Below are 20,591 nucleotides of genomic sequence, written 5' to 3'. Positions count from 1 at the left end.
TGTTTCTATATACATGTAAGAATTGCTGTGAACTAAATGCAATCTATTCATTTCATTCTTATGAATAAAACAGTAGCAATAATTTGCTGGTTTAATTCTCTTCTATTTTCTTTCTTTACTTAAACACTCAAACACTCAGGACACTTTCATTATCTTACGGTTTTCTGAAGCAGTAGAAAAGTAAGACACAGTTGATCGAGATTACTCCGAGAAAGCCACAAATAAGTCCAGCTATCAAGAACAGCTTGGTGGAAGACTTCGACTTTGTTGGCATATTCCACTACAAAGCTTCTTGTTTCCGAGAACAGAAACTGCACTTGTATTCTGAAAAACTCCTTGAATAGACCTTCAAAGTCTTTAAAAGACACATCGAAACTCTCCAAAAACTTAAAGTCTCCCAAGAACTCAGGAATCTAGCCAGTCGAGTTGTTGTAGGATAGATTAAGATCTTGAGCTGCTCTCAAAGAACTCAAAGTGTCAGGAATTGGCTCTCGCAAAAAGTTTGCTCCAAATGCGAACTTACCAAACTCACGCAACTACCAAGACTTCTAGGAATTTCGCTAGAAAACCTGGTTTTAGAAACGTACAGATATCCTAGATTCATCAATTTCTCCACTTCAGTCAGAAGGGACCTGTCAACTCATTCTCTGATAGAACTAAATACGTTGATAAGGTATCAATACTAGCTAATTCTTTCGGTATGTGACTGCCCAAATTATTTTGCGAGATAGCAAAGGACAATAACTTCTGCCAATTTCCCAAACTTGGTGGAAAGCTTCCCGCTAAATTATCGAGTCCCATGTTAATTCTACCTAAAGAAGTCGTATTCTCCAGTGAAGATTCCATCCTGCCTGACATTTTGCTTCCATTAAGAAATTAATAGATCACTCAACTTTTGTAGTTTCACCATAGATCTTGGTATAGTTCCAGTCAAGTTGGCGAGGTTTCCGATTTGGATTGGAATGCTACCACGCAAGTGATTTCTCACAAATGTCATCTTCATGAGCTTTGTGGAAAAGTTGCTTACAATTTCAGGAGGCACCCCTAAGAAATTGTTGTCATCCAAAGCCTCCAAACTGGTGTTATTTGCTAGCGAAAAGACAAAATTCAAGTCATCATCTTCACCTTGTCCCATATTATTCTCACCAATAACCAAACCTTGCAAAGCATGGGAGCTTGACAGAGGGGGAACTTTCTCAGTGAAGTTGATCTTTCCAATTGAAAAGAAAGGAGATTCGAGGCATTGGAGGAATTTTTCGGAATTAGTCCACTGAATTGATTAGTGAGAATATTAAACACTTGAAGGTTTGGAAGAGTTCACGTAAGGAGGAAGACTGGTTACCTGGCACAGAGAATAGAGTGAGAGAAGAGAGATTGAATATGGATGGAGGGATCATGCCATTTAGATTTTTTGCACCTAGTGAAAATACGTAAACCTTTTCATTTGTCTAACAACATATGTTAAGCTCAAAAATAGATACCTGCAGCTTCCATATAATAACCCAAGTTCTCCAGGAAGCTTCCCTGTCAAATTGCCTCTATTTAATCAAGGACTCGGAGGTTAGCGCAACGTGAGATGTTGACAGGGATTCCACCATCGAATGGGTTGTTCCTGAGGACCAACCTCTCCAGCATAAGCAAACGACCTAACTCTTGGGGAACGTTATGGCTTAAGCTATTATTTGCCAAGTCTAATACAATGAGGAAATTCAAGCTGCCAATGTGGGAAAATAGGCTGCCCACTAGTTGGCAGGAGTGCAGGTCAAGCTCTACAACTCTTTGATGCCAACGTCCACGAGTAAAACCTGACCACTCGCAGAAATGCAAAGATTCATTCCATGAGCTGAGCTTACTAATTGTGATCACCGGTTATTTAAGCTTTAAAAGCAAGCATGGAGTCTGCAAGTCTCGTTTCCTCCATATATTGAGAAGGAAAAAGAGAGGACTAGACTTATTTGCAAGAACATTGGTCACAATATGCATGAACTCATGCCAGGCAGCACCATCTTGATGCAAATCTCAAGAGCTTTATTAATAATGACTTTTGAAGGTACGATGATGATTAAAAGTCCACGTCACTCAGAAATAGAGTTATCGAATTCAATAAACAGTTAATTAACTAGCATTAATAAATTTATTTATTTTTTCTAGGTGGTTGATAATTTATAATATTTAGTAAGCTAAGATGTCATGTGGCTAATATTTATAAAAGATCTATTTTAATAGAGGTGAGGACTCTTCAATGCTTAAATAAATATTTTTTTTAAGAAAAATATAATAATATTCTAGAAAAAATACTTTAAATATATATATAGTAGAAAATAAAAATTTTGAACATTTGTTTTAAAGGTCTCATGTTATATTTATATTCTATGAGTTTTGTCCTTTTATAAAGAAAAATGGCTACAGTGCAACTTTATCTTTGTGATATTTTGAGTTACAATATGAGATGTATTCAACTCATTTTATCCAGGTAGAAAATGAAAAAATAATTGGCCATGAAAGACTTTAATTCATCTAATAATCTTAGTGGAGTATAGACTTGTTTAATTAAGCATATTTATTGAGAAATAATTCTTTTATGAATTTTATATAAAAATATATAGAATTGATGATGTTAGACTTAATCATCTCTTGAGTCTGGACAACATCAAATCTAATGTGTATGGGCTAAGTACACTACCAAGCCCATCTATGGTTGGGTCTCGCCATGCTAGACCCAACGCTTGGGGCTTTGCATACTGTCAAGCCTAATTGTAGTTGGGTCTGGCTAGCGATACACCTAACACGTTTTTATTAGGATGTATTTGTGTTCTAAGAAATTTATAGAATTGATAGTGTTATATTCAATTATCTATTGAGTTTAGGCAACACCAAATCCAACGTACATAGATTAGATATACTGTCAAGTTTATCTATGGCTGAGTCTAACCAGCACTAGACCCAACGCCTAGGGCTTGGTAGTAGTCGTGGTGGGGTCTGATTAGCAACAGACCCAACATGCTTTTATGAGGGCGTTTTTGTGTTTTAAAAAATTTATACTTGTAAGTTTTTCTTCGGCCACTATTTTTTTGTGCGTGCATCCACATACATACATACATATATATATATATATATATATATATATATATATATATATATATATATATGTAGACATGAAATGAAATATAATGTTCAATGATGAAATTGAAGCAGAAAATCATCATGAGGAAATGTAATTGATGGAAACGCTAGTGCCAACAAAGATGTTATTTTGTCATGTCACATTGAATTTGAATTGGTGCTTGCAAATGCTGGTTTTCCATGAGCTGAAGACATTTTCTAGGCCCAATTTTGCAAGGAAACCCACTCCACAATATAAAATTTCCCCCTTTTCTGGTACAAACCAAGTGGATAAGCTCTTATTTTCGAATCGAAAAACATGTAGATTTTTCAACTCTGGCTTTGATCACACAAAAATGGATAGGAGTAGGAGATGAGATTAGAAGAGATGACATTAACTAGGAGCTTGATTGATAACTTCAAAGGATTAGTGTTGTGATTAAGGAGTTTTTTTTGGAATATCATCGTTCTATGAATTTTATTAAGTTTTAATTTCTTGATGCATCATATATGTTTTTAAAGTTATTTAGAAAGGAATTTAATCTAGTTTTTGCTCAAACAAATTTTAGAAACAACTTGATTATAAATTAAACTAGGATGATTTAATTAGGTGACACTTGATTAAAATATATTTTAGAAATTAAAAGTTAGAATGTAATTAATATAAAGATTATATTTCTAGACCTATAAAAATTAAATAAGGACTTAATTGAATTAATTTTTAATATTTTAATGAATTAACATATGGATATTATTCAAAAAGAAATTGATATTTTGCTAATTTATAGGATTTGTCATATTTTATGATAATAGTAAATTATACCTTTTATTTTTAAATGATTGTCTGTTAAACAAAAAAAATTATGTAAGTTACAAAATAGAAAACTAGCACTCCAACCATAGCAAACCCTTTATTTTAAATAGAAATTTAGAAGATTTCTTACTTGTGATTCGTATAAATTATCAGCATTGGAGGCTAGAAAATTGAAGGATTTGTGGATTGTGACAACGCAACCTTTAAAAAATTATTCAAAATCGTAGATCTTCAGATAATAAATCTCTAAATAATTCTAGATTTATTTAACAAGATACTAAAAGATCCTAAAAAAATTTGTTTTATTATTTCCGTTGCATATATAATATTCAGGAACTTAATAGTTTTGACCCATATCTAGGACAACTCTTTACATAGCATAAGTTTTTATTTAATTTTATATTTTAATATTAAATTAATGATAAATTAATTTTTATATTTTTTATCATATGATAAAATAAAAAATCAATTCAAATCAATGAAGTTCATAACTCGGATTACTAATTTAACAGGTTAACCTTATTTTTTTTTATTAAATCTATTTAGCCAACAAATTTATATAAAAATAGTTTTCATACGATTTAATTTTATACATAAGCTAAAGAAAAGAGTTGTTAAAGAGGATTTAAGGTTGAACTATTAGGGTAGGGTTAATAAAAATGGTAAATAATTCACTGTTGATTTAAATTTGTTTTTTGATTCCAACCTAGCTTCTAGCTAAATTACATGACAGCATTCCAGTGGCACTAAAACGGAGGGGGAAAGTTGTAGGCTCCCTATGACTGTGGACATTAAAGTCAACGCAAAATTAGGCATGTCTACTAGATCTCATTTTCTGCTTACGAATTCATATACAGAATCTAATTCGAACCATCCTTAACCAAAATTAAGCATTTCTACTAATTCCTGTTTTAAATTCCTTTTGTGGACCTTTCTCTTATCCATTTGGGCTTGCATGTCCAATTTCATAAGATTTCAATCCAGGTTAGGCCTCATTCTTGTCCAATTCACACAAATTTTTTTGAGGCGTTGCAATAACTTATGCAAATTATATTTTTAAAAATTTTAAATTTTTTATTTAAAGTAAATTTTTATCAATTTTTAAATTATTTTGATATATTAATATCAAAATAATTTTTTAAAAATAAAAATATTTTATTCTATTATATTTTTAAGTAAAATATACTTTGAATTATCACTATCACTTCTATAGTTATAATTTTATGCAGGCTCTTAAAACCGGACCAAAGGAATAAAATAGTGTAAGGAATAGAAAGGCCATAGGAAGTAATAATCAAATAAATGGCCTCCTCCCATTAATAATGAAAAAGAAACATTAGCTACAGTTATGAGAAGGAGAAAAATTCTCGTAATCTTGATGGGAATGATTTGTTTTTTTTTTTTTATTGCATGGAATAAGTAGAATTAGTTTTGAAGAAATGTATACTTTTGTTTAGAAAAATTATATTCGCTCCTTGCTCTTATTTTCTTACAATTTAAACAAGTTGAAAACTTTTTTTCATGGTATAAATATTTTCAATAATGTTATCTAGCATGATAATTTACCTGAATATCAAGACTAATGTAATATTTAGAGTCGGTGTAGTACTGCGATAGCAATACTTTTGAAAAGACTCCTGTTTGCGACAAGGGGTGTCAGGAGTCCGGCATCCTGAGTTGCTGGAGCGGTAATGGGTGGTCAACACGTAAAAAGATGGGTGAAACTTCGTGTATGATCCAAGCCCATCTACCTTGTCAGTTTATAAACCTAGTACTTCAGATCAAGATTCAATCCATACCTTGTCAGCTTTGTGTGTGTCCATTGTGATTTTCTTTCACTCCCGGATCCAGTTTCAAACTAGAGAAAAAGTTACAACTTTAACGGTAACAAGCACTGTAATGGAACTCTGATAAGTTAGTGCTAGTTAAAAGATTGATGAACACTGGAAGATAAATGGAAGCAGTTCATTTTTTACTAACATCATAAAGGCCATATTTATTGATTTGTCTACCTTTTGCTACCTGCGTTAAAAAGTCACCAACAGACAGGGCATCTTGTCTCTTAATTCACATTTTGTCGTGCAGGACATCGTGCTTCATGAAACCATGCCGCACCTGCTGTATGCTGGTAGCTACACATGGGCAGAACTGATGCCTCGGGACCAGACATTAGAATTACCATTACCCTGAATAGCATTCAAAGCTCCAACCCCCAGTGGAAAAACAGCTATTGATGCCAGGTTTCTCTTCTCATAATATAGCTTTTCAAATTGTTGAAAGGTTTGGTTAATAGGAAAAGCGGTGCTTGATGTGGATGGGACTCACACATTAGCACTAGTAAGAGAATGTTATGGTAGCACGTATAAATGAATTAAAATCACATGTTAGGTAGAACTAGAAGTCAATGCAGACCATAGATTGCTTGTTGAGGTCTATTTTCATATAACTCTGGCATAAGGTAGGAGTCTTCACAGCACGAATCATAATGCCTCTCATGTAGTTGAAAGGATGGTTGTGAAAATTGGGATCCACACGGTTGTTGCAGGATTACTAGTTTTTTTTAAGATGGAAACACAAAAGCTGAAGATACCATTTTAAAACTTTGCAAAACATGACAGTGACTGATGAGCACTCGGAGGAGAGGAAGCGATATTGAAGCGTAGACGCCATGAACATGAGATAAGAATACAAGATGCTTGGGAGTTGGGACAAGCATGAAATAAGGGTCATGCCTTTATTTGTGCCCCACAACATGTGCCATTATTAAGCTCTTCCCTTGGGCCTCCCTTTCACGCATAATACCAGCTCTTTCAGGTCTGAGATGTTGTCTATGTAGTTCATACAGTAGACTTTCTTAAAAACATTGAAGATAACTAGCTAGTTGCCAAGCAGGGAAGAGGAAAAAGAAAACAACAAACTAACACATACATACGACACTTGCTGTTCTTGTATTTGCTATTGAAAAAGATGAAGCCAATTGATTGAAGCGCAACACTGGAAACATTTCCTCTGAGAAAGGAACATTTAAGGAGGCTCAAGTAAAATCAAATATCATTTTCCTTATATCATAGCTTAAAAAGGGCGAGCTGGGCAGGCATATTTATTTCATGTTGTTGAAAATTCATCTTGAAACTAGTCTTAGATATTCAACTTCCAAGCAAGAACAACCAGCTCATCATCTCCCCAACCGGAAACAATGAGACACCAATTCATCTAATAGAATCATTCCCACAAACTTGAATAATCTCATCTTGTATAAAATGGAAGAAGGAACCAAAATCAAATTACTTACACCATGTATGAGCAAATACCAAAAGCAGACACAGAATGGGACAACCATGAAAGCAATTGTTACCTGTCATTTTCTGCTCCAAAACCATGTGCCTTGAAATTATATGATCATCTTTCCTGGTCCCTCAAACCCTTCCCACTTTTCAATCTCTGTCTTCATGGCACTGATCTTTTCAAATTTTCTATCTTTAGTACCACTCAAAGGGCAAATCAAGTAAACAAAAATTAAGTAAAAAAAACACCAATCCACCAAAAAAAAAGAACATTCAATTTAGGCTGAAAGTAGTTTCTAATTAGATCACATATTGTGCAAGTCACTTCTTCTTGTTCTTATCTTTTCCATTGAAGAAGATTGAACCTAAACCAAATAGATTCCCTGATGAGACATTCAAAACCGGACTAACGCGAACACTGTTGCCATAAGGTCCATAATTCTTCTTCAATGGAGGCTTTTGATAACTCGTGGAAGACGACGATTGTGATGGCTTGAGAAATGATTGTCTATGCTGCTTATGATTGGTGTCCTTGGTTAGTGGTGCTCGCTTACTACTTGGTGTAGAACCAGTAGAATAGCTTCGTGATAAGAGTGGCAAAGGACACAAACTCTTTCCATAACCACTAGCACAATTCAAGCTACTACTCCTCTTAAACCTCCAAAATGACTTTGAACTTTGCTTCTGATATTCCTCTTCATAACTTGAACTCTTCATTTCATTCAAGCAATCTTTCTTGAAGCCATCATTACTCGAAACATCATCTCGTAGGGCTTGTCCTGGGGGCATAGATGGATCAACTTGTTTTGCAGAAGCCGTCTTTTTCTTGATTTCAGTAGGAAGAATTTTTCCATCAGAGAAAAGCTCATCTGCAGACGATGAATCTCGATCGAAACTCTTTCGGACGCAGAAGTCGAAATCAATATTGCCTAATGAACTTGGTCGCAGAGGACGATGTTCAACAGGAACAATATCTGATATGCAAAGATCATGAGAAAACGAAATTCTTGGACTAACACCAGCAGAACTATCCGAGCAAAGTTCAATTGCCATTTCTTGATTTACCCTTCAAAGAAGCCAAGAAAATCATTCAAACCCAGTAGCAACAACAGTGATCATATCAAGAAACAAGAGAACCAATGTCCTGATAGAATTGAAGACAGCCAGACAACTTTGAGGTTTTCTTATCAAGAAAGGAGCTTCAAAACTGGACCCTAACAAAAGCTACATTTAAAAGTCATAATAACAAGCAGATAATATGAGGACTTCGGTGTTTAAAATTTAGAAAGGGAGCGCTGAAGAGTATCAGGAAAAGGCAATTCATTATTGGGGTATCAATGAAAAATGAAGACAAGGACGGGGAAACAGAATGCAATAGCTAATCCAGGATCCAATGGAGAGATGAAGGAGCCTACGAACTATATATGTGGTAAATGATCTTAGGTAGGGACGGAGACCAAGTTTACTCACTACAGGGAGAAGAGATAACAAGAGGACGTGTCGAGAGACTTCAGCACTAATAATCAGACTTGAATGCTGTTGGTTATGAGAAATAAGTAATAATTAGTTCATGTAGTTTTAGCAAATATAATAGCTTAGTAGTCCCTGTAGTTTCAGAAACGACAACTTAATTTCTTAACCTTCTATGGCTTATGACTGTTATTCTTTTAATAGTTTGTTTATTTTTTCTATGTTTTTAAATCGTTTTAATATTACAATGTTAAAAATAAATTTTAAAAAATAAAAAATTATTTTAATATATTTTTAAATAAAATTATTTTAAAAATCATTTACTGTCACACTACCGAACAGTCATCACTGTAACTATTATAATGTTGTAGAAAATAATGAGATATGCCTGCTTTCTTTCTAGATTAACATATAATCAAAATGGTATTCTAGAAAGAAAATAAATTGAATTAGAGTCATGAGCTTGCAGTCAATGATGATCAGGTTCACACACCACATAAAGATGTTAGACAGATTTTATCTCATTATAGGACAATAATTTAGTTAGAAAAATAATAATCTGCTGCCAATTATGGTCACTTCTAACTTTTGTTGATGGAAGAGGGAGATTTGAAGTGAGAATTAAGCTAAGAAATAAAGAAAGAGGAAAAGTGGGGGTGGTGATTTTTGTCTACAAACACAACATAAATTAGTGCTATCAAACCATCAGCTTGCAGGTGAACCACCACCACCACTTCCACCTCCATCTCCATGATAGCTGTGAACAGAATGACCATTGTTTTCTGACAGATTTGTCTGGTGGATCATACAAGCAATCAAACCCATGTCTGCGAGATCCCCCACAGTCTAAATCATCCTGTCACTGCCCGCAGACAATGGCAAAATAAGTGTACAGTATAGTCTCTGCCCCTGGAGGGATTGCGAAGGCTTGAAAAACATCCAAGAACCTCAGCGACTTGTAAAGTTTCTTTTAAGATTTTATCATGCAAGACTGGCGAGCTGGCAGACAGGATTTCTACCTGAATTTATCTTTGCAAAAATTATTAGGATATCAGGGGTATTTAGAAGTGCAGTAAATTATTGTTTTTTAAAGTATTTTTTAAAATACATTAAAATTTTATTTTTTAAAATTTATTATCAATATAATACATTAAAACTATCTAAAACTATAAAAAAATAATTTTAAATTAAAAATAAATAAATTTTATCCTACCTCTGCTACCATACTATCACATGACTTTTCAGAACCAACTTTCCTTTACCAATATTAAGTTTAATCCTCAATTCTCAAAGACAAAAAGAATTAAATAATCTATATAAGATTCATGAGAATTTGGCTACTTTCCATATATGGTATTAGTTTTTTTTTTTTCTAATTGAGAAGTCTTGATTTCGAAAACGTTTGAGCCTTTTCTTTGTAATAAAAAAATATTCTAATGAAAAAATATAAAGATATATGTTGAGAGATTATTTTTGTGAAAGAATTGTTAATACTATTTACAAGTTTATTTTCAACTTAGTTGAGAAATGTAGCAACATCATAGAATTGTTTTATTATATCATATTTCTTTAATTGAAAATTATAAAGGTGTTATTTATGTTTAATAAAATTAATTTAAAAATTATTGAATTCATCAACTGTGAATGAATTGTTAATATTATTTACACAAGTATGCTAATACTTAACACTCATTTTCTTTTAAATTTATGCATTTTTTTTTATCTTATAGGTTATTTTTCTCATGAAAAATAATTATATTTTTAAATACATCATGCAAATATGGTTTATTTATATAAAAAAATATATATAAACAAAACAAAAATATAAATTACAATAATTTCTTTGAAACATTATAAAAATATAAAACACAGAATAATAATAACTATTTAAAAAAATGAACAATTTTTTTTAAAAAATAAGAGAGAGTATTAATTTAAATTTAAATAAAAAAATTAATACAAGGTAAAAAATATATACAAAAGAGGGAGAGTACTAATTAAATTTTATGCAAAAGTACATATGGTTTGTACGTATATTTGGTTGCCCAAATTGCTTAGCACCTTATATATAGCTATTTTGGATATTACCCATCTGCTGTGATAGTTGATAAATATATACAAATATATGATCTCTTTTTTTGTATTAAGATATAAAATAAAACTGATTAGTTAATTCAATATCTCGCAATTAATATCTTGATATAAAAAAATATCTTTCTTGATAAAGTCAATTAGGATTAAATTCTATTTTTTAGAAATTGTATATATGGCTGATAAAAAATCACAAAAAAATTAATTAAATCAATATGTATAACTTATTTAACATGCACCCTTTTGATGCATATGGCTCATAAAAAATCACAAAAAAAATAATTAAATCAATATGTATAACTTATTTAATGAATGACAAAGGTATCTTTTTTGTACCCATTTATAAATAAATAAATAAACTAAATTTATCAGACTAACTTTTCATTGATGTATTTTTTTTACTGGGATACAAATGATAAGTTGTAAAAAAAAAAAAAAACTTTATAATATTATAAAAAGATTGATATACTCTTATTCAAAACCAAAGTAAAAAATAAATGGTATTTTATAAAATAAAATAAAATATATTATTAATTAATTTAATAAATTAATATACTAATAATATATTAAATCAAATAATTTTTTAAAAAATATAAACTTAAATTAATGAAAAAAACATGCTAGGCTATTTTTCCACTCCTATTTTTTAAAAATTAATTGATGACTTGTTGCTTACATTTTCCGTGATACATGATGGCCAAAAAACTATTTATGATTTTTTTCTCTAATAATTTCAAAAATCTAAAAAACATCATAATAACTAATAAAAACCACTCAATAACCCTAAAACTACCTAAAATAATTCAAAAAATAAAAATAAATCAAATGTTATAAATCAAAATTGATCTTGATCTATCTATATTGTCATATTTAGAATGAAAAATTATTACTGATAAACTTTTCTTGTCAAATAAATGTTTTTTAAATAACAATTAATTTTATTACTAAAATTTTGATAACCGATTATGTTATTTTTTCTTTGGTTATTTTTTTACATAAACTTGGGATTAAATAAAAATTGTTGTGAATCTAGGATTAACAATATAATTTCTCCATGTTTTATATTCTAGTCATTTTTATTTTTATTTTTTCATCTCAATTTCAAATCTAATTTCATCTAATTATTCAATTAAAAAAAAATCCAGCTACTCCACTCTTACAAAAAAGAGTGAAGGAACTACAGATATACCCAGTTCATTTAGTATAGTAGTTAATTGTTGCTTTTTCCATTAAATAATTATAATTACAATTATTTAAACCTAATATTATTTCACTAATAAAACTATAAAATATAATATTATTACACTAAACCTGCTTATGTATTTACAATTATTCGGTATGCTTTAGTAATTAACACCGAACATTTTGCGAAGAGGTATAAAGTGTTCAGCCATACTCTCTCTCTCTCTCTCTCTCTCTCTCCCCCTTGATTATTGGTACAGTCACGCTCTCCTCACATTTCCACCGGGTGCAATGCTAACTACACACAAATGATTAGGTATTATCCAGATGATAATAATAATAATAATAATAATAATTGTGTGGTCTGTGATACGTTTCACTGAAAGTGACATAATTAACACGTGATATAAATTGACGACATAGTAATTTCTTGCACATTACGTGTTGTACATTGAAGCATGATCCTGACAAGTTTAGATACTCATTCCCTTTTATATCAAGTTAATCTAGTAAAGATATTATAACAACATGATTGTTAAATGTGAGCTAATTAAACCAGAGATCAAAATTGTTTAGTTTATGTAATATACAATTAAATAAATTTGCAATATAGATCCAACTACAAACATAGCATGCATTCTAATCATACCAAAAAATATATATATTTTAATTTAAATAGTAACACATTATGGTATACATGCTATCACATATAAAGACTATTTTAGATTAATCTAAAATAATAGTGAAAATAAGATATTTACTTGTTGAAAAATTTAAAATGAAAAGTAAAAGTAATTTATTATTGTTAAATTTCAATCTTATATTTTTAAGACTTTATTTCTTTTTACTCGGTGCAAACATGATATTTATAATAACAGATCATAGTGTGATATATTATCACGTATAAAAATTATTTTAGATTAATTTAAAATAAGAATAGATGTAAGTTGTTGAAAAACTTAAAATCAAAAGTAAAAAATAATTTATTATTTCCAATTTCCAATTTTATGTTCTTAAGATTTTATTTCTTTTCATTTAATGCAAACATGACACTTATACAATTAGCTTTCTAGGATTTTAATAACTTCTTCTTATTTAGATGCGTAAAAAACAATTATAGCTTGAAAATCTTTATAAAGAACATGACTTAAGCACTAGATTAGAGAAGTGAAATGGTAACAAAGAGAGCAAAAGGAGATAGGGAGAAGTCTAGAGAGCTACTGTAAATGTTTACAGTATCTAGCACATTTTCTCTTCAACCTTTATTTATGCTATTTTTTAAAAATTAAAGGCTAGAGAGCTACTATAAATGTATCTAGCACATTTTCTCTTTTATTTATGCTATTTTTTAAAAATTAAAATTGATGAAAAATTAATTCTAGCAATTAACAAAATTAATTCATGTTGTTTTGTCTTTATTACCCACCATAAAAAAGAATAAAAACAATAAAAGTTTTTTTAGCTTTAAAACTAGGTGTTTTTTCTTTAAAAAATTATTCAAAAAGATGATGAATAATAATTATTCAAACTCTTATATCATGGAATGAATATCCATAAATGGGTTAAAAAATAATTTTTTATAGGCTAAAGAATTATTATCTAATAAACTCAAATTCAATTACAAAAATAGTTTAACAAAAACAAACTCAAACCCAATCCAAAACATGTCCTGAACCTTGGACTCGGGGCTTGAGCTCGAGCCAAAGTTGAGCCAATTGCTTGTATATAGGATAAACCAATATTACTTTGTTAAGGTTTAATTATAACTCCTTAACTTCCAATTATATATAAAATAAGAAAATCATTTTTTTCTATATAGAGTAGAGGGTTTCGACTTCCTTAAAAACATGTCAATCAATTAAGTATTTTTTGACATTAATTTTTTATTCATCCATTATTTATTTTAATTATATTAATATTTTGTGTTAATGAAATATTGTTGGAGAACAATTTCTAGTAAAATTTTAACCCTAAAAGTGAGTGAATCCCATTTTAAATTTGACTTAAATGTGCTAATTAACTATAATTTATTAAAATAAAATCCAATGTTATAGTTGCAATTGCAAAAAAAAAAAAAAACACTAAAAAGAACTTATTTTCACTGTTCTTTATCTCATAAAACTAGTGTAGATGACATAATTCATTCCACAATAACTTTTTTTTCCATCCTCTAACATTGTTTCTTTATATTTCATCATTGTAATTGATGTTTACATCAATTTATATGTTAGTATTCATTTTTATTTGCATGATATTGTGTGTGAGAGGTCTTTGTGATTATTTTATTGATAAATTAAACATCAATTTTATTTTATGAAAAGAAACTTTAATTTGTTGTTGGAAAAATATTAAAAAAATAATTAAAATCAGTTTTTATTATTCAATGACGTGAAAAAATGTTAGTTTGGTCTCTAAATTATATATATATTTGGTCCCTATTAATTTAAGATCTTATGTTTAGGTAAACTTTATTTTAATTGCATTTTGGTCCGTGTGTTGAGGAGGAGATAAAAAGTTACAAGGAAAAAAAAAGAGGAAACAATGTTCAATCAATCTCATTCCGATTGATTTTGATGTTAATGAATTCATCTCAGGGAATTAAGATTTATTAAGATGATTTGGAACTTTCATCTTGTTAGAAAAAAAAAAGATTTATTCAGTCGAAGTTTTAGATTTTTTAATTGATTTTATGGTGTTTTAGGATTAAAATGGTTCCACTAAGATTACTAAAATATTTTATAAGTATTTTAAAATAAAAACAAGTTAAAAACATGTTTTTTTAGTTCTAAGAATCCAAAACTTGACTTGCCAGCCATCTAAGATACTTAAAATTTGAAGAAGATGACAACTCGTCATCTTCCAAGGTGAAAAATGTGACATCTATGTTCTTAGAAAGATAATTTAAGCTCATGATGTTTCATCTGCTCATTTGAAAAATAAATGGCAAAGCGCACAACATTGGCATTTCAAGCCTATGCATGTCTGGGCCTATTTTTTTTTTTTTGCCCATACGCGATAGCTAATCCTCTCAAGCCTAACACCTAGCCTCTTTTTGTATTTTTCTTCAATTTTTTATTTTTTCAATTTTCAATAAAATTCATTATAAATAAAATAATTAAAATGATATTTAAAATATTATCCAATCTTGTAATAGTTTTCAAATAAGATTATATTTTTTACGATAATATTAACAATTAATTTTTGAATTATTATATAAGAACCTAATACATAGAATTTTTTTTAAAAAAACAATATGGCCATGAATATAAAATAAAAAAAAAAACAATATGGCCATGAATATAAAATAAGAATAAAACATCTATTCTGTATTGTAAGTTTTTTAAACATTTTTTTCTATCACGTACATATTATCAGGTCGTGATTTTTTATATTTCTTATTGAATTTTTTTCCTTCGATCCTAATAAGTTTTTGTATAAAAAGAAATATTTTTCATAAAAAATATTTTTGGCAAAACAAAAAAAATTAAATGAATAAGGAAAGGGAGTTTTGATTGAAAAGATAATTTTTTCTTTGTTTCTTAGTTCAAATGGTTGGTATTTTTATGAATATTTATTTTAATGATTTTTATTTTTAATTAAGAATCATGCTACAAATTAAAAAAAAAAAACACATTAACAAGCAAATGAAAATTCACTTAATAAAAGATTATTTTTTTCAAAATTTAAATCATTTATAAATTTCTATTTTAATTATAGTAAAATTAAATAAAATTTAGTTGTGAAAATTATCGTGTGACATTACATAAATATAAGAAAAAAAAGATGAAATCTAAAAGCTGAAGAGTGATGAGACAGGAAAGCTAGTATTAGAATTTTTGCTAAAATTATTTTAGCATTTTCCTAAACCATCAAAAAGAAAGAGTGAATGCCTTCCATTATTTAGTGCAAAAAAAAAAAAACAAAGTGATGAGGGTTGAGATTTAAGTTTTCATGATGATGAAGTTAAGGAAGAAACTTCACACATGGTATAAGAATTTCCATGGTTGGAAAATTATTCCAAGATATCTGAACTTAATTATAGGTTTATATCTAAGTTTTGGTGTGCTTGACTAGTGATTGTAAGTTTGCTTGAAAAATACATCCCTTGTAAAATAAGGAAATATTTGATGCTTAAATTAGTAATTTATACAAGATAAATAATGTATAAGAGAATTGAAAAAAAAATATATGTAATGAAATTTTTAGTATAAGGAACATGTTTGTTTATTTGGTGAACTGAGATATTTATAAATCTTAATCACCCTTGAACATTGAGATTTATATTATATTTAAATTATAGACATATTAGTATTCACCATTTACTATAGTATTTGACAGCATTATTGGTTTAGTAATTGATTAATAGTAATGATACTTTAAAAAAATAACTATTAGTTGAGAAAGAGGTGATCCCCTGGCATGAGTGGTGTGTTGTCACCAATGGCTATAAAATATGGTGCCTTGTATAAAAATATGTACTTAGAAAGAGAATATATTTGTTAATCATAAAAAAAATATTATGTTAACGAACAATGTACAATATCATGTTCTCGAGACCGGAAAAAGTGTATATGCTAGGAGTAAGAATTTATTAGGTGTAGCTATTTGGATCAAGGCTTAAATCGTTGATAAAAGGTGGTTGTTGTATGGGACACTTAGCCTAAACAATGACAAATTAATTTTTTAAAAAAAAAACTTGTATACACACACCCATACATGTTTGTGTGAAAATATTAATGTGTTTAAACCTACTTGAGAGAAGAATGGTTATGCTTTTGCTACTATGTTTGTACATTAATGTTTTGTGTATAAGATTTCTTTATGCAAATCTTGTCAATGTTTATGGAGAAGAATCCTTAATCATTTTGGATGGTTAGGAGGGCTTTGAGACAAAAAGTTATGTAGACCTAGAGACAAACAATCATGGAGACCAACAGACAAGTAGTCCCTTGTATTTAGAGAAGGATCCCTAGTTTTTTTAAAAGACTTGGAGACACATATGAATACTCAATGGAGACATGAATTTGTTTTTAGAAAGAAGTTTGAAGACATGGAGATTTGAAGAAAAACTACTAAAAATTCAAAAAACAGATATACACTTCATGAGCAAGCCCAAGAATTATAAAATCTCGGGTAGCTCATCAAGTGTGTAGATTTTTTTTGTTTCTTGCTCTGACTTTGTCTCCTTTCTTATGGATTGCTAGAGGTAAACTCTTGCAATCAATTTTTCTATATTCTTTTTCCAAGGCATGACATTCCTTAGCGTCATGCCTATGATAATGATGAAAAAAAAAAAGAATTTATTAAGGTTCCTCATGTTCATGCCACTTTTCATGGGAGATGAAATATTGCATAAATTTATTTTCTATGATAACAGCTAACATCTTTATCCATATGGTGATCATAAGTGCAGTCATGAGCTATAAAAATGATAGACGATCATGGATATGATACTTGGTACTTTTTATGGATGCTCTTATGGGAGACTGATAATATTATGAAGACTCTACTTTATGAGTGAAAATGAGGGTGTTCTTATTTGGTTACACTAACTTCTTCCACCTTGATATAATTTTTTATTGTGTTTGATGCCAAAGAGGTTTCGACTAGAAATAATATACAACATTTTCCATAAAAAATAATTGTAGACTCCATTAATTAGGACTTCTATGACAGCATGTTATGAGTCTTTCCACATTAAACATTTCTTCCATTCATTATAGGTTTCTATCTAGGTTTTGTTGGGTTTGATTAGTGGCTAAAAGTTTGCCTAAAAAATAAGTTCTTCGTGAAACGAGAAACTCTTAAATGCTTAAGTCAATAATTTATGTAAGATAAATAATTTATGAGAGAATCAAGAATAATATATGTGTAATGAAATGTTAAGTATGAGAAACTTATCTTTTCACCTAGTAATGTAAGATATTTATAGACCTTGATTATATCGACTTACCTCGAGTATAGAAAATGATGTTTTGCTTGATTGTTGGAAATGTTGGTGTCCGTCATTGATTATAACGATGATACCATCATTGGTTAAGCAATTGGTGAATGTAGTGGTATATTACAAAAAATAGTTATTTGTTGAGAAAGAGGTGTCTGCCTCACATAAAGAGTGGTGAGCTGTAACCATTGACTAAAAAAAATGTTGTCTGGCATAAAATGCAGAGAGAGTAGGCAAGTTAATAATAAAAATATTATATGAGTGGAGTGATACGTGATGCTATGTTCTAACTACTTGAAAATAAAAATAAAAATATATATGCTGAGAATGAGAATTTATTGAGTGCAGCCATTTGAACCGAATCCCAAGCAACAATTATGTTTTTGTTTGGGTTAAGGCCCAAACTATTGACAAAAGGTTGTTGCTATTTAAGCCACATGCCTCAAATCACGATAAATTAACTATTATTATTATTATTTAAAATAAATTAAATATATATTTTTAACCATCACATGACAAGCAAAAACATGAGAATGGTGTTAAATTCTTAGCATTAAAAAAAAACACATATAAATCAATTCAAGTATAGGAGCATAATGGAGTTATAGGGTTCCCGAGGCATGCTATCAAATAGTGTTATTAAACTATGCTAATCAGTTTGGAAATATAATGATATAGTTATGTATGAGTTGATAATTCAAATTGAATTCATAAAAAATTAGATTAAGTTTGATCAAAATTATTTAAACTTAATAAAATTTAATTGATTGGATTAATTAGATTCAAATTTCTCAATATATTTATATTGACTTTATGATCTTTCTCATGAACTATCAGCCCAACCAATGATCTCGTTGGTTGAATGGTCATTATCAAGATTAATTTAACAAAATTAACATTAATGTTATTTCTCTCAATATTCTTTATGAACATAATTTTTTATGAAAGACTAGATTTGCATCACAATAAAATTTAAGTAGTTAGGTATGAAATTAGAAAGAAAAAAAGAGAGTAAATTATTTATAAAAATAAGTTTTATAGGTGTAGTAACATTTAGACATTAAATATTTTAATAAATTAAATTGTTAGCAGAAAAGAGATAGAATAATAGTAATGATTGGAGAAATGGGAATAAAAATAAATAAAATATTTGGTGTATATTTTGAGTAAAAAATGGGGAGAAAGACTAAAAAATGGTAAATTTACCCTCCAACATTACAAGACTAAATTTTAATCTCTAATATGCCCCTACCAAACATATTCCAACAACCTTACCTTAATTACATGTTTTCATTTAATTTCTTCGGCTGGAAAGAGACTATAGAGATTATAACTAGCTGCAAAACAAAGTCCATTAATTAATAAGGGCTCAAATAGAAAACGTCCTTTTGTTTCTCTACTAAAAAACCAGTATAACAAATTGGTACGCTAATTTTCTTGAGGCAATTTCACCTACTGATTAAAGTTATTAAACCTATTTCTGGTTATAAATTGGTATAAGACAGGGTTACAAGTTAAATTAGTTAACTAGATTTTACATAGGTAAATCAAAATGAGTTGTTTCTTTTTCTTTTTCTTTTAAATCAAAACAATGTTATTATAAGTTTTATTTTTTATAAGTCAAACAAGTTTTTGACCGAGTTAACCCACTGAATCAATTATATTAACTCTATATTAATTTTTTTATATCTAATCTCGGCTAAGAGTCAAGTTGACTAAAACCTAAATCATGAATTAAACTAGTTAATCCGTGTTAATAAAAGTTAATCAAATGAGTCATTTTAATTCTTTTTAAAAATTATATCAAGTTTTGATAAAATTAGTTTGTCAAGTTAATTAAGTTAATTTCAAATTAATTTTTTTAAAAAAACTCAACTTAGAGCAAAAATTAAATCATCCCACCAAGATGGGTTTAATAATCAAGCTAAGAATATGTTTACAAGACATCCTCTTATCAAATAATCAAATAAAATTAGCCCCTCCACACCTTGTGGTATCAACTAGATAAAGAGTTCGCCTACGCCGCCGCAAGTGTTCAAATTTTTTCCAACATAAAAAAAAAATGCTAAGATGGCACAAACACTCTTAAAAAACAAAAACAAAAATAATTTAAGACTAAGATCATTAACTTAATAAGTTTAATAAGTTCAAATAATTTAAATAATACAAATAAAAAATTTAATAACAATGAATAAATTAAAAAAAAACTAACAATGTAAAAAACAACTATGAAGCTTGTCGAAAGTAAATTGATTAATATCATTTAATTTAATTATCAAATAATTTAATATTAAAAAATAAAATTAAAAAAAAAAATTAATAACAAAAATTAAAAAAAATATATGAGTCAAATCGTATTAATCTATTAACTCCTGACCCTCAACACAAGATTGAGATAATTCTATAAAAAAAAATTATAAAAACAAAAATCAATTCGCGTGTTATCCTAAACAAATTAAAAAGAAAATTCACTACTCCCAATCAGTTTTTTTTTTTTAAATTTCACAACATTTTCATCTTTTCTTTGGAGGATAATTAGGGAAACAAATAAGTTTCTACATCCTGTTTTCATCGAAAATCAAAACAAGAAACACGCAACGTACGTATGGATGGTTAGCTAGTTGTGATTGTAATCGGAAACCATTCTTAAAATATAGAAAACAAAACGGTGGAGATGAAAAACTAAAACGGCATTCATATGTGG

The 20,591-nt window shown here is 29.0% G+C and overlaps 1 protein-coding gene across 1 annotated transcript; it reads right to left on the bottom strand.

Annotated features, from left to right (window-relative positions):
• Positions 1-7,130: 7,130 nt before the first annotated feature.
• Positions 7,131-8,744, bottom strand: LOC105133003 (membrane-associated kinase regulator). The gene has a single exon (XM_011036776.1). The coding sequence runs from the start codon at positions 8,251-8,253 to the stop codon at positions 7,522-7,524; it is 732 nt and encodes a 243-aa protein (XP_011035078.1). The 5' UTR covers positions 8,254-8,744; the 3' UTR covers positions 7,131-7,521.
• Positions 8,745-20,591: the final 11,847 nt, after the last annotated feature.

Source organism: Populus euphratica, unplaced genomic scaffold (assembly GCF_000495115.2).
Source record: "Populus euphratica unplaced genomic scaffold, PopEup_1.0 scaffold99.1, whole genome shotgun sequence".
NCBI classification, from domain to species: domain Eukaryota; kingdom Viridiplantae; phylum Streptophyta; class Magnoliopsida; order Malpighiales; family Salicaceae; genus Populus; species Populus euphratica.
The sequence above is the reverse complement of the archived record's forward strand: the minus strand, read 5'-3'. Positions and strand labels throughout refer to the sequence as shown.